Source organism: Engystomops pustulosus, chromosome 7 (assembly GCF_040894005.1).
Source record: "Engystomops pustulosus chromosome 7, aEngPut4.maternal, whole genome shotgun sequence".
Lineage (NCBI taxonomy): Eukaryota > Metazoa > Chordata > Amphibia > Anura > Leptodactylidae > Engystomops > Engystomops pustulosus.
In genome coordinates this window covers 56825548-56841822 of record NC_092417.1, presented here as the reverse complement: position 1 = coordinate 56841822, position 16275 = coordinate 56825548, and the positions used below count along the sequence as shown (strand labels likewise).

Sequence of the window (16275 nt, the reverse complement as noted above, 5' to 3'; positions counted from 1 at the left end):
ACAATGTGTGCTGCGGACTGAATGCGTCCCTCATCCCCAATGGACCCTGGTATATACTACTCACTACTCTCTATATTTGTAAATTACATATTTTTATGGCTCACTTGACCCTGTGTTATAGCAATGCATAAAATGGAAAAGGTCATCAATATAATTGAAATAGGAATATCACCCTCCAGTAACTTTAATAGGACCCAAAGCTTAGGGAATAAAAATACTTCCATATTAGAGAACTAATTTAGAAGCATCTCCCATAGTGTCAAATCTTTTGTGGTACCAATACAGCTGTAGGGCTCCTGGGAGTGTTACCTGAGCCCCTCCCTGCTGCAGCTTCCCAGGCTGCTACACTGTCTCAGCCTCCCCTCTGCCCCCTTTAACAATTCCCCCCTCCCTCTGCCTGCCGTAATATCACTGCAACAGAGGAAGTTTTAGCACACAGTGGGAGAGGGAAGTGCTCTAGCACAGTGAACACCCCCCGAGCCCTTCTGGCTTATTAGCATATTTTTTCCAAGTTGATTGTAGGAAGGAAGGATGCATAAATAACAAATATAGGAAGATGACCACGGTCACGGTGCCTGGATCTACAGGAAAGTGTCCCTGGTTTATCATGCTTGATTATGGTGCATGGAAGGGAAACTACAAGGACAAGGGCTACCGGATCTTATGCCCTACCAAACTATCACATTTTTAGATGTTGATCAGTAGAATAAAAATAGTGGGAAAATGTTTTGTCTCTTTTGATCCTTCATAAAAAATTTTAAAATACACAATATCAAGTTAAAAATATGTTCTTAATTCTTAATAATATTCTTAGTAATTTTATAAATAAAAAAAATAACTATAGAAAATACATATGACACATATTTGTAATCCATACAAAGAAAAAAAATATATAACATTATGCATCGTGAACAACAAACCACAAAATGCCGTTTTCCATCACATAGACACCCTATACAAAAAAATGGAAATAATGTTGGAATTAATAAATATGTTCTGGCACTGTAACCTCGATTTCAACATATCGTCCGACGGCCCACCCCCCTGATTTCTGTTGCATGAAAGCCAGCGCAGCTGCGCTACAATCCAATCGTGTGCATCACAATCCATATGTAAACATTTCTACTATTGGATGTTATTAAAAAAATGTTCCCGTGTGAAGATAAATTCGCATAAATGTAGCAATGTTGTCCCTTAGAAACGAGACGGCTTCCTTGGATACGACCACCTCACATTTTGGCAGTAGTGGCCAGACATGCGCTATTGAGCCCTGCCGGACCACCAGGATTCAGCAATCATCTGCACAGGACGGCTGTGGGACCTGCAGTAACTCCCAGACATTTTATATACAAAAGCCTTTTGTTTCTTTGTGTAATCATTCGAGCAGAGGTGGCCGTATCCAGGGGCACAGTCTCCTTTCTAAGGGACAATATGACTACATTTATGAGAAATTATCTTCACACATGAACATTTTTAATAACATCTAATTGAAGAAATGTTTATATATGGCAGATTAATGAAACTGAATGTGAACGCCCCTTTAAAGTTGACTCAACCTCTGTCCTGTGTCCTTGTGTGTACCACATTGAGCATGGAGAAAAGAAAGAAGACCAAAGAACTGTCTGAGGACTTGAGAATCTAAATTGTGAGGAAACATGAGCAATCTCAAGGCTACATGTCCATCCCCAAAGAACTGAATGTTCCTGTGTCTACTGTGCGCGGTGTCATCAAGAAGTGTAAAGCCCATGGCACTGTGGCACCTCCCTAGATGTGGACGGAAAAGAAAAATTGACGAGAGATTTCAACGCAAGATTGTGCGGATGGTGGATAAAGAACCTTGACTAACATCCAAACAAGTTCAAGCTACCCTGCAGTCCGAGGGTACAACAGTGTCAACCCGTACTATCAGTCGGCCTCTGAATGAAAAGGGACTGTGCGGTAGGATACCCAGGAAGACCCCATTTCTTACACAGAAACATAAAAAAGCCAGGCTGGAGTTTACCAAAACTTACCTAAGCCTAAAATGTTTTGGGAGAATGTTCTCCAGCAAAATGAGACAAAAGTAGAGCTTTTTGCGAAAAGGCATCAACATAGAGTTTACAGGGAAAAAAAGAGGGCTTCAAAGAAAAGAACACGATCCCTACAGTCAAACATGGCGGAGGTTCCCTGATGTTTTGGGGTTGCTTTGCTGCCTCTGGCACTGGACTGCTTGACTGTGCATGGCATTATGAAGTCTGAAGAATACCAACAAATTTTGCAGCATAATGTAGGGCCCAGTGTGAGAAAGCTGGGTGTCCCTCAGAGGTCATAGGTCTTCCAGCAGGACAATGACCCAAAACACAGTACAAAAAGCACTAGAAAATGGTTTGAGAGAAAGCGCTGGAGACTTGTATAGTGGCAGCAATGAGTCCAGACCTGAACCCCATAGAACACCTGTGGAGAGATCTCACAATGGCAGTTTGGAGAAGGCACCTTCACATCTCAGGGACCTGGAGCAGTTTGCCAAAAAAGAATGTTCTAAAATTCCAGTAGAGCAATGTAAGAAACTCATTGATGGTTACCCGAAGCGGTTGTTTGCAGTTATTTTCTCTAAAGGTTGTGCTACCATGTATTAGGCTGAGGGTGCTAATACTTTTGTCTCGCCCATTTTTGGAGTTTTGTGTAAAATGATCAATGATTTGACTTTTTTTTTAAATTCTCTTTTGTGTTTTTTCATTGCAAGCAAAATAAATGAAGATATTAATACCAAAGAATTTGTGTTGCAATCCTTTTCTGGAAGAAAACGAGTATTAATTGACAGAATTGCAGGGGTGCCAATACTTTTGGCCATCACTGTAAAAATGAGAAAAAAAAATGCTGCGTCTTTGACAGGTTTTCTGGAGGTCTTGCTGCAAATGGTCATAACTATTTTGATGGAACAAGAGGGGAAGGGGTTCAAGATATTATGCAGGTGGTTTTAAGTTATGGCTGCTCAGTGTATAGGCAGGGCATCACCAAGACATTTTCTCAGACCCTTATAAGAGAACAGCAAGGCTCAGATCTCCAGTATGCACAGCAGAGCTGCCATATGGAGAGATCAATAATGGTAGACATGCTTCATGAATATGCACAAAGAGGGGGGCAAGTGTTGCAATTGTTTGGTGTGACCCGAGCAACAATGCTTCAGCAGTATATTTCCCTACTTATCAAACTTTTGTTTGTTTTGGCGACTGTTTCCTCACATATAAGATTAGCGCAGCTTGCTTAGCAAAGTAACAAGCACTTAACCTGCACTTAGGTGTGCGGTGTCTACTTACTACAAAGGCTTTCTGGCTTTCTGCTTTTTATAAGCAGTCTGCAAGCCTTACATGTGAGGGAGGCAGATAATCTTATAAGAATAGCATCAGATGACGTTAAACTGGTACTTGTAAAACAGAGCATGTCTTATGGGAAAACATATAATTAATGTGCTGGAAGTCGTTGTTTGCATTGTATCTACTGTAGGTAGATGCTCCTCATTGAACTCGATGTTACAATCATCTTTGCACATGCAAAGCGGATGTCCCATTTGGGTTCCTATGACATTGATGTTGAAGTATGGAGGACCTGCAGCGACTTACTGTTTCAATCATGAATTCACATTACGTACACATGTCATGCAATAAGATCAGAGGTGACACCAGTTTAGGTCGTTGAGCTCACAGCGAGGTCACAGCTTCTCCTGTTCCTTCGTGCATGGAGGAGGTATCGGTCCTACTGCAGGGTAATCTCCCATACCTCCCAAACATCCTAGATCCAACTGGACAGATTTCAGGTTCTGTCCCACTGTCCCGCCCGGCAGAAGGCATGTCCCAGAACATTGACTCTGTCAGCTCTCTGCTTTATCTCTGTGCTTTTGCTACTTCTGTGCGTAGCAGAGGCCGGCAGGCACAATGTGATACTATTTTCCTGACTGAGGTACACACTACACACAGCAGAAGGAGAGAGGATGAGAGATGCTGCAAGGTAACGAGAAGAGGCGAGTATCTGTGTTTATTATTTTTTAAAATTAAGCAGCAACAAGGAAAAAAGACAGTGATGGGGATATATGGGGAGCAGCAGAAGGATATAATATCAGGGGGAGCAGCTGGGGAAAGATAATATAAGGGGAAGCTATTTAGTGGGGGGTACAATAAGAGGAGGGACCGCATCTTTTTGGCTGCTTGGGAGGTGTTTTGTTTTAAATGGCTTATCTCCTGCAACTTCTGTGGTTTGTAGACACCGCCTCACCTACCTCTAGGGATGAGATCAATAATAAAGTGACCAAAACATCAGCCAAAAAGGATGGGAATAGAGAAATGGTCTGTGGTCACCCCCTTCAGAACTGCTCTTTATAGCAAAAGGAGAAATTGAATCACAATCATTGCTGATTCATAACTGGACAGGCTGTTCACAGTGAATGACTTGGAGTTACATTGTGTTGTTTAAGTATTCCTTTTATTTTTTTTAGCAGTGTATACGCAGGGCGGTTCAATAAGTACCCGTGTGTGACAACAGATGACGTTCCTGAGCAAAGTTGGTGTTATCATCGTGTGCTGCCCTCTATCAAACGACGGCATCACAAATTGCAGACTGATTGATAGGTTAGTTTGGATTTGGCAGCCATTTGAGACATGTTTCGTGATTTTCGCTAAGATGGAAAAAGAGCAGTTTTTTGGTTTTTAGATGGGAAAAATGCGAGGAGAAAAAAGCAAAGTTGGATGCTGTTTATGGGGACACTTCACCATCTATGACCACAGTTAGATATTGGTTCAACGTGGGCGAGCATTCGTTTTTGATGAGGAGCGAGACCAGGACGCCCAGCAGACGTGATCACCGAGGAAATCATTCAAAAAGTTGCTGATCGTCGAACGAAAGTGCGCGAAGTAGTAGAGGCCGTAGGTGTGTCGACCTGAACGGCAATTAATATTTTACATGATAAGTTGGTGATGAGAAAATTGTCAGCCCGATGGGTGCTGCGGTTGCTCACGGTGGACCACAAGCAGATGCGGCTGTTAACTTCGAAGCATTGTTTGGAGCAATTTAAGCGAGATCCGAAGGAGCTTTTGCGTCGAGTTGTCACTGTTGATGAAACCTGGATTCATCATTACACACCAGAAACTAAACAACAACCAAAACAATCGATTTTTTCCGGTGAATCTGCTCCAAAGAAGGCGAAGAAAAAATATATATATATATATTCTTTGTATTAGCAGTTAAATGACCATCCTAAGTTTGATGTACCCAAAAACATTTTTAAAAAAGCCCTCAATCTCATACAGTGATCAAAAAAAAAAGTTACGGGCCATAGAATTTTAAATAATTTCTCAGTGTAAAAATGTGATACAAACGTGTTATTGTACAAAAGATAACAAATAATAATAACTATACACATCTGGTATCATTCTGTGTAGCATAATGCTAAAATGGTATTTTAAAATCCTCCCGATGTACAATCCTTACAACAGATTAGAAAAATGAGATGGGAATCTAGCCCAAGTGCTATTTTCCCTCAAATTGTGTCGCAAGATCAGTACTTACATGCACCAGGAAGAAGAAGGTGAAATCCGGCGGACCTCAGTAGGGGAAGCGACACATGCAGGAAACTGGACGCACGATCTTAGAGAATCGCGGCAGCTCCGAATCCTCGTCGGACATTCCGGATCGGCGCCGTCAACGGGACGGGTAAGTAAATGTGCCCAAAATTTCCCATCTGTACATAGAGATTTATATGCCTGAAGTTGAATATTAGCAGATGGTCCCTAAGTACAAGGAGGCAGAGCAGGTAGTTGAAGGGACACAGAGCTGTCAGTCAGAATATTGGGGCGTGGCTCATTGCCAGCCTGAGAAAGAGAAGAGTCAGAGTCAGGAGACAAGAGTCAGAAAAGCTAATTTGCATATCAGAAAAACGTCTGTGATTAAGGTACAGTGCCCCACTGGCAGCTAATTTTAGGTGATATGGGGAGGACTTGTAAGTAGAAAAGGGCAAATTTATTGGCTTCGAAAAAAAATGACGTCATCGGGGAGCGGCGATCCGTCGCCATGACAGCCTCGGGTGACCCCCATACAGTGAGGAACACTACCTCCATACAGTGAAGAATACAGCCATAAAGTGAGGAACACTACCCCCGTACAGTGAGGAACACTACCCCCGCACAGTGAGGAACACTACCCCCGCACAGTGAGGAACACTACCCCCATACAGTGAGGAACAGTACCGCCATGTTCCTTTCTTCTTTTTAGAGTTCTCTGCCCCATGTAACGCGTTGTGCTAGCGGCCATTTTGCTAATAAAGGGGAAAAATAAATTAATTTTAAAAATCGAAATTCGTTCCCACGTTTCACCGTAAACTTCAGGTTTGTGACGAATCAAAGTTTTCCTGAAATTATAAACGAATTAAGAGTTAGAAACGATTCGCCCATCTCTACTTGTAACCCTTTATCAGCAGGCATTGTTAGTAAGGGGGTACAAAATCTGGTGACAGATATTCCTCCTTAAAAGAGGAAACAAACAAAGATTTCCTGTACAGTTTGTGCTGTAATCCTGGTACAAGCAGCTAGTGAACAAAGTAGATTAAGTGTCCCTCCCCATCTCCTTATCATAGCCATCAATTCCCTTGTACTGTAAGTCAACACTGCGATGAGCGGCTGTTTACATGAGGCCTCAATGAATCAGGCTAATGTGAGCCCTTCATCCAATACATGACCTGCTCAGGAGATTTATCAAATATTACCATAGCACCAAGTCACTGTGCCCGACTCTGGCCAATAAATTAAAATGAAGTATCGTTTGCACAATGCTAAAAGCAAACAGAACAGTGAGCAGTGACTGCCGGACTACTGATACATTTTTACATAACCAGGGGAGTGTCACTGGGTGTCGGGTAGGAATCCAAGCTCTGTAAGACAACCACATTACACTGGCTTCTCTATGTAGAGGTTTTTATTATTTCACAGTTTCCTATGAGCACAACCTAGACCTTTAAGGAAGCCATAATAATAACAGTCACCGTCCTAGTAAGGAGCACACATTAATACATACAGAAAAAGAAGATGCTGTCTAGAATCCAAGAGGATGAGCAAACTTTATTGGGGGTTTTACCAAATTACCAAGATCAGTGAGAATACTATTGGCGGTGGTCTCATTCTGACCCCTATTCACTGATGAAGTGAGTACCAACGGTAGCTGAGCGCTGTGCTCAGCAATTTCCAACACTCCCATACATGTTTGTCCTGCCGCTGCACCCAAAAATGTGAGCAGGAGATGTGTAGTGTATGACTAATGAACATCTAAAAGTGTTTCAATGTTTGTCTAAGGTGTGAGTATTGTGCATGTGACACATACCGGTAGTAGTGTGCTAATGATATGTATGTGGCATAACATATATGTGTGATTGGCTTTGTTTCCATAGAATAGAGAACCTATTTGACAGTGGCTGATTTGGTCACTTTTCACTTACCCTCGTGGATGTCTATCCAGTTCATGCAGAACGGTGTGGTCACAATATTCAAAGACTAAATGTAACTTCCTCTTCCGTCTAAAAACCTCCAGGAGATTCACAAGGTTGGGGTGTTTTAATTGCTGGAAAAGTAAAAGAAAAAACAACTGTTCAGCTGGGACCCACAAGATAAGAGGAAAACTATGGAAGTCATCAGGCTCCTGAAGCAAAAAGAGAAAGAAAAAAAGACTTTGGGCTAATATAATGTTGTATTAAAGGGATCTGTGGATGAGATTAGTTAAAGGAAATCTACAATTAAAATTGGGAATGATAAACCACTTACTCATAGATTCTGGTGCAGTGACTGTGACAATCTTCTTAAATTTGTTATCCATGGCCTCCGTAAAACCATACTTTAAAATGTTGCTAATGGAGGGCTCCTGGGAGTGTTACCAGTACCCCTCTTTGCTGTAGCTTCACAGGCTGTTACAGTGTGGAGGAGCACTTCCCCCTCCCACTGTCTGCGGTAACTGTGCCACTGTAAGATTACATCAGGCAGAGGGAGGGGAAGTGCTTAAGGAACAGAGGGGGACAGGGAGACAGTGTAACACTTTGTACAGCTGCAACGGGGAGGGGCTCTTGTAACACCTTGAGGAGCCCTACAGGCTTATTAGCATAGTTATAAGAGTAGATTTTTAAAGGAAGGGGGTCGTGAATAACAAAAATAAGAAGCTTACCCCAGGAACAGTATCTGGATCTACAAGTGAGTGCCCCGGTTTATCAAGCTTGATTCTGATGGTAGATTTCCTTTAACATCTAATCCACACTGCTGCTACTATAATAGACTGCGTTTTGCTTACCACAAATTTCATAGTATCATAGTTTATACGGTTGAAAAAAGACACTTGTCCATCAAGTTCAACCAAGGAAGGGAAGGGATTCAAGGGAGCTTAGATGGAAAAACCACAAGGAATCTGCCTTTGAACATCTTTCTGAAATCATGTCTCTGACTAATTCCCATTTTCATGGGTGAGCAAGGACACGCAACTTTTTAGTAAAGCTCTACAGCTTCCTTGTTTGCTCTTGTATAAAATTGTTACGTGAAATGTCAGAGAGGACGTTATCATGAGATACTATGCTTGGAGAGGTTTACGTGTCCCATGTCCCAGAGACAATGTCAAAGCATTAGTTAATACCTCTAAGATCAAAACACAAACATGGCTATTGAAACCTTGGCTCTGCTGGTTGCTCACAGGACACACACAAATAGGATTCCTATCCTTCTCTTGCACACAGCACCCGGCAGGTATTGTTGGTTACAACTCAGCGTTCACTAAATATTTGCTTTTAGGCCGGTCTGTATAGGGAGGATCAGAGCAGCTTAACTACACAAACACGTTGCCAGATAGTGACTGGCATTCCAATGATCAATAAACAGAGGTTGTTACTATTTACTAAGAGCAGGAAAACACTCCCCAAGCAGGTCTCCACATGTTATACTGATAACACGGCACCGGGCATTTCGGCCCAACGCTCTCTGGAGTGGGATGAAGAAAGAAATCTCGTGAAAAAAATTTATGGGCACTACCAAAGCCTTTAAATTCCAATAGATGGGACGTCCTACAGTGACAGTTTCATAGTCTAAATGACCTTGTTATTGTCTAACAAGGATTGAGAGGCTAATGGACATAATATGAGAGTTTGCCAAAAATCTTGAAGGTAATAGATGAATTTTCCCATATATATATATATATATATATATATATAAAATCTAGGCATATGGACTTCTCTGTGTTCATTGTATTTGTTTTTTGTATCTGTTTTAATATGGAAATACAAGATGGTAAGTTGATGGACAGATATTGTAAGAATGTAAGTGAAGAAATGGATGGCCTGGGGGTGGGTTTCTGTTGGGCAGAGATGAGCCCATGAGCAACCATTTTAATAAGCACATAGGACTCTTCTTTCTTAGACAGCCGCTTTAGAGGACAACCGCTTTAGAGACCTACCTTATAAGGTATATTGGCAGGCTAGTACATTAGAAAAATGGAGGTAAAGCTTAGGTTAGAAGTGCTGCAGGGGGCTCCAGTAATGCGCCACAAAGCATTATCAAAAATTGGTCAAATACTCCGGCTGCCTCCTCCCTACTGATATCATTCCATCCCCCAAACCTTCCTTCCCCTACCCCCCCTCTTCTTTCTTTACTCCTCAGGTGCCCTGAGTTATTTATAAGACTATGTAACTTAATGTTATGATCTGTTATATTCTTGTTCCATGCCTTCAATACAAATGATTGGCTTTAATCCCATAATGCCTTACAAGGCGCTACGCTGTTATTACTTATCTGTCATGCCATCAATGTTGTATCTTTATCTGAGACTTAATAAAGTTTTTCATGAATGGGGGAAAAAAAAATCTTATCAAGCAGCTTCTAGATCATGTTTCTTTCATGTCCTGGTGTAGTGACATCACCAAGAAAATCAACTTTGAAGTGAGGTGTAAATTGCTTTGATGAAGTCAAGGAGGCGGAGAGTTTAACACTGAAGTCAAGCTCTCCCTGCTCCAGAACGCCCGCTTCACTGAAATTGATGGGCGTATGTCCAAGGATATTGTTGACCTGGTCTCCTGAAGTCCGGCACATGATCAATCGCAGGGGAGGAGATGTTCAGAGGCAGGGAGAGTTTGACTTCAGTGTTAAATTCTCCACCTCCCTGACTTTATACAACCCGCTAACACCTGACTTCAAAGTTGAATTTCTTGATGATGTGACCAAGCTGGGCCATAAAAGAAACATGATTGAGAAGCTTATCAGCTGATTGACAACACACTGATAATAGTTTATTAGGTTCCCTTTAATTAACATAAAGTGAAAAGTAATTTTTAAAATGAATGTGACGGCTATTATCCATAGCATAGATATGCTGGTATTAAGCATTTCACCTCTACAAAGCACTGGTGGTGCTCCATTAATGTAGCATTCCTATGATGTTTTAGAGCATTTACCATGATACAATTGCACCCAGAGTACTTGGCAGTAAATAATTAGATATTCTAGCTCCAGCGCTAAGAAGCAACAGCCCTGGCCAGATAATATCCAGGTCATTACAGTACTATAAATGAAAATCATGACGGTAAACTGCAGTAAAGAATGGCAGTGTTCATATTTCTTCACTGCCAGGTTAGATGTACACGGCAGTGATAATTGGCCATCTGTTTTTTTAAATGACTGCTGTACTAAATGCTACAAAGGACTGGTTGTAGCCAAAAAGATGTGTGTCCATTGAGTGCAGGTACTTGGGACCTATGAAATACAGGTCGAGTTAAAGTCAATGCAATACTTGTTAATGGATCCGTGCCCACGGCTGTCCTTTTAATGGATCATGAGTCCATTCAAGTAAAATATAGAGAATGTCCTAGTCTGAGCAGTTTTTCACGGATCATTCATAGACTATTGTTCATTAGGATATGTGAAAAACAGATGCCAAAGGGATGCTCGTGGGCTCATTTGTGAGGACATATCCCTAAATTCTATTCCTTTCACTTACTCCTATATATTCATTATAACACAACCAACATCATCCCTTCTATATGTATCAGCGATCGTAACAAAGCCGCTAACACAATCCCTCAGTAAATCCCTAATGTGTTCATTAATGTTCCAGATAAGTATATTTGCCCAGCTGAGAAGCAAATATCTTATAGTCAGATCGGGAAAGACCCTGGAGGAATAGAGGGGACTTCTTCATGATCTAGTATAACAAACAGCCCAACGAATGATGGAATATCAGAAGTTGGTTGTGCCTGTATCTTTAAAGCAGTGATCCTCAGCCTTTTTATAACCACTGAATGTTTGTATGGCCCTTTTTTTTCCATGGACCAGTGGGGGTCGTGCTCCCCCCCCCTATGGTCCCTAAAAAAATGCCTTATCCAGTAATTATCCCAAACCTAACCCCAACCTTTATTATGCCCTTTCCCACGGCCCCACCTCGTATAATGCCTTGTTTCATGCAGCCGCTCCCCTTTATAATGCCCCCTTACAATGGCCCCTATCATTCAGCTGCCCCCAATTACCGTCCACTTTCCTGCCAACCCAATTAAAGTGCCCTCTTTTCTCAAGCCCATCCTCATACTGCTGCTTTTTGCAAACCCCCTAATAATACCCCCTTTTCTGTTGCCCCCTCCTTAACTTACCTCTTTATCTGTGCTCCCTCCTTATAAGGACAGGCCCCAGAAAATAATTAATTAAAAGGAGCGGGCTACAGAAAATGGGTATAACAACAGCCCCTTTTCTAGAGCCTACCACTTACACTGGTCCCCTATCCGTAGCGATATCTGCAAACCCCCCTTCCCCATTTACGCCACCTTCTCCAACACTTTTTGTGAATAAAGACAAAAACAACCATATACTCACCTTTCCTCACTCCCACAAAGCTGCAGCAGTCTCCTTCTCTTCGTTGTGGCTGAGGAGAAGAGAAAAGGACCGCTGCTACTTTGTGGGTGCAGGCAAATGTATGTATATGATAATATGTTCTTTGGCTGGGGACCAGGACCGGTCATGGGCTGCTGCCTTGTGTTTGTGGACTAGTGCTTTAAAGTATCCGAGCCTTGCAGAAATCCATGTGCCTCCTGTACACACAATTCACATGTATGAAATAAATGTTTCCCAAATAGACTGACTCAATGTCAATATCTCATAGTATCTATTCATCAAAATCAATATAACAATCTCTAGGTGAATTCAGAAGATCTGACTAGTGGGTGTACAACATGCACTAAACCACAGACTCATGAACAAATGTGAATTTTCTTTAGATAATTAGAGAAAAGCAATTGTATCATTTATCCCATTTTGTATGTATTACCACTTTCTTTATACCTTCAACATGCGGATCTCCCTTAAGGCAATTTTCTTAATCACTGGATCATCTTCTGATTCTAAGAACTTCTTTATGGCCACGATCTGCCCTGTGTCTCTATTTCGGCACTTGAAAACAACTCCATAGGAGCCTTCTCCTATTTTACCAATCTTCTCGTACTTTTCCATGAAGCTGGACTAGCTCGACCCCTAAGTGAAATCCTGTGCGGCTTAGATGTGGGCATAAGAGGCGAGTCCACAAAGGCAGAAAATTTGTACAACAATCCGTGGCTGTGTCGTCCCTTGGGCAGCACCTGGAAACACAACAAAGAATCCAGTTGGAGAATAATTTATTGTAAATAGCCAATGCACAAATAGATGGAGCATGATATAAGAGGATAATTTATGTCTCTCCATTCACTGCTAGCTATTGTTTAACTGAATAGCCAAAGTGGTGGAGAAAGAAGACCAAAGGAGAGCAAAACTATACAGGGCTGCAAGGAAAGAATTCAATTCATTTATTCATTTTGACATATTTTTTCCTACATCTTTCAATTAAATATTACACTGGTAGATTTATTGTACACGACCGCAGACGGTTTGGCAGCCATTAACCGGTCACATCCGATTGTTTATTAAAGACTTTCAAGGTGCAGCAGTGACAGAGTGTACATCACTGCTACCACTAAAAAGATACTGCCTAAACTGCAACCAAAGCCCGGGGTAAAAGTACTGGGGGCTTCTTCTGTTATTGGATCTCATTTAATAGTGCTGCCAGTTTACCAGTTTACCTAGGTGCATCACTCTCAGCACTTTAGTATCAGTAGGCTGCTGAAGGATTTTTCTGTATAGCCGATGGGTCCCAAAGTAACGATAACAGTGCAGTCCATAGCTCATACAAAGTGCTTTATCACTAATTACAAGCGTGAAACACAATGAAATGTTTGATCTTACTGGTTTCCTTTTCTTTCTTGGGGCAGCATAGAGAAAATATTGTCAATTTTTTGAAGTTTATGCACTTTCAGTAAGGGAGGACTTTCAGTCAAGCATAGTAGCTGGTCTGAATATGAGACAAAAATACTAAATTGTATAGTTTGTAATTCAGCTCACTTTCTGTGTTGCTTTGTGTTCATTTACATCTTAACCCCTTAAGGACACAGGTTTTTTCACTCATTTCTTGCTGTCCACCTTCAAAAATCCTTAATTTTTTCATTTTTCCGTCTAAAGAGCCGTGTGAGGGCTTATTTTGTGCGTCACAAATTTTACTTCTCCATCACATTATTTATTATTCCATGCCATGTATTGGGAAGCTGGAAAAAAAATTCCAAATGTGGAAAAGTTGGGAAAAAAAATGCTTGTGGGCTCAGTTTAAATAACACCTCTACTTTATTCTTTGGTTCGATACGATCGCAGTGATACCAAATTTATACAGGTTTTATTGTGTTTTAATACATTTTCAAAAATTAAATGAATGTGTACAAAAAAGAAAAAAAAATTTGCCATCTTCTAACGCTAAACCTTTTCATACTATGGTGCACGGAGCTGTGTGAAGTGTCATTGTTTTGCAAAATGAGCCAACGTTTTCATTGCTACCATTTTGAGGACTGTGCAACATTTTGGTCACCTATTTATTCCTTTTTCTAGGAAAAGTAAAATAGTGTAAAAGTCACGTTTCGGACATTTGGGCGCCATTTTCCGTAATGGGAGTCACAGCTGGCAATAACCGTTTTTATATTTTGATAGATCTTGTCATAAATTTTGGGACAAGGTGATACCTATTGTGTCTGTGACTTTTACTGTTTATTATTTTTTATGTCAGTTCTAGGGAAAGGGGGGGGGTTATTTGAACTTTTAGGTTTTTAACATTTAATTATTTTTAAAACTTTTTTGAAACTTCTCTTTTTTTTTTAGTTTTTTAGACCCTCTAGGGTACATTAACCCTGGGGACTTTTTGATTGCTTTCTATTACATATTTTTGGTAGGTAGGAAGCACTAAAATTGCAATAAGTTTTTTATTTTTAATTTTTTTTAAATCCCTGACAATACGAGTATAATAATTTAATAGATGCTTGGCCAAGGTCGCTGCAGACGTGACAATACCTATTTTGTGTTTGGGGGGGATATTTTATTTATAAATAAATAGAGAGTAATGGTTGTTTTTTTTTTTGTATTGTCCTTAGATGTTGGTCATACAGTGGATGAATGGGGCACATCACTAGTCTACAGAAACAAAGGTAAGTGAGGACCACAACAGGATCAAGCTATGAATTAGCAAGGAGCTTAAAGGGAAACGGTCATCAGGTTTTCAGCAATTTAGCCATTTGTTAAGGAGGTCGCACTGGTTTCGGACGCCATCTTGACTACTGTCCGCCATCTTAGATAAAGAGGCCACCTTGGGGGGGGGGGTATGCTTCCCTTTTAGAAGCTATAGAGTTAAATGTTTTAATTCAGCTATTTTTCTCATTTAAACTGTTGTTTGCCTTTTCACAATATCCTTGGCATTTCTTAGCGTCCTTCGGGCCTCTGTATTCTTGTTATTTATTTTGGTTATGAAGAAGCTTCTAGGAGCCATTGTGTAGATAAGCATGGCTGTAAACAAGGTCTCTGAGAACTGAGCACAATTAATTCACTTTTTTCCCAGAATATGCTGATGTCCAATAGCTTTGCAGTATACTATTCACACCCCTTTGATGACTCTTCTGTCTGATATATATTATGCATTTTGATTATTAAAGGAGAGAAGATCCTGACTAAGAGATTGACATGTCTTGGTCTCTATGTTCAATGAAGGGTTAATTAGGACTCACCTTACAAAAGTCAAGAGGGCTGTTGGGGCCCTGCATAAAAATCCCTAACAATATTTGGCATCCCTGGGTGGGCTTAGGAGTAAACAACAACAACACCGAGACAGCCTCCGTGAAGTGTCCCCGCCGGCTTGGTGAACAGAACTGACCAGAGAGCTCTCAGGGTAAGATATTAATTTTTATTGTCTACCTTGATATGTCACTTCTGGTTCACTGGTTGGACGGACCGGGTAAGACTGTCTCTGTGTTATGTATTTGCCACTGTTGTTCACTGTAACCTAAGCTCATAGTTTTTGGCAAAGAACCACTTTGTAAGGTGATGGACAGAGACTGGACAGACTGGACAGTGACGGATGGTCAGACAGTCTGTGGTGTTATCTGGTTGGAGCTGTGGGACAGGGAAGAGTAACCCTTAGATGTCCGTAGTGCTAAAGTGGTAGATATTCTGTTGTGATTGTCATAGTGTCAATGATACAGTTTTGTCATTGAGGGTTGCCCACAGACTTTCTTTGGGAGTCTGAGCGGTCTCGTATGACTAAGAACTAGTCGAGTCTGAAGGAGAGCGACCTGCAGGGTCAGTCTGAGGGCAGTGACTTAGTTTAGCGTCAGTCCAGTCAGGCAGTGACTTAGTCTAGGGTCCTTTGTGGAAGACTCAGGTGTCTAGTTTCTTTGGGGTCAGTAAATCGAGGTGTCGGCATCCGTTGTGAGACCCTCTTGAGTCTGTGGGGACAGGTTCCTTTGACAGTATTGTGATTATGGACACTTGTGATGAGTAGTGAATTGGAATAGAGCCAAGTGCATTGCAGGCAAGAAGAAAGATTGTGTCCCACAATGAGGGGAAAGATGCACAGAGATAGAAGGTTGTTGAGTTCAGTAGGACTGATGGAAAAGTGTAAGTTGACATGATCGGACATAAGGGCTGGTAGTTTTGTGTTTGAAGTGAGAAGTAGTATTGAAGGATTTAGGATGTGTCAGATGATCTGATGATTGTACAAGTGAGAAAACTTGATCAGATTTGCAAAACAGACACTTATAGCCTCTGACTTTGACGGACGGACTAGGACAGAGTGACTGGGATTCTTCTGCGTGCCCAATGAAGAAAGAGACAGGCAATAAGGGACATTTCAAAGTTTTTGATGTGGAAAGAATTTGAGGAAAAAGAGATTTAATTATATTTTCCT

At 41.2% G+C, this 16275-nt stretch overlaps 1 protein-coding gene across 2 annotated transcripts in view; it reads right to left on the bottom strand.

Moving 5' to 3' along the window:
• The window catches only part of CDKL1 (cyclin dependent kinase like 1), a 41311-nt gene that overhangs the window by 12735 nt on the left and 12301 nt on the right, over positions 1-16275 (bottom strand). For both annotated transcript variants that reach the window (XM_072116019.1, XM_072116020.1), the window contains exons 2-3: positions 12312-12604; positions 7457-7578 (exon numbers count right to left, since the gene is read on the bottom strand). In XM_072116019.1, the coding sequence (XP_071972120.1) occupies positions 7457-7578; positions 12312-12479 (290 nt within the window). In that variant the 5' untranslated portion in view covers positions 12480-12604. The remainder of the gene's footprint in view (positions 1-7456; positions 7579-12311; positions 12605-16275) is intronic.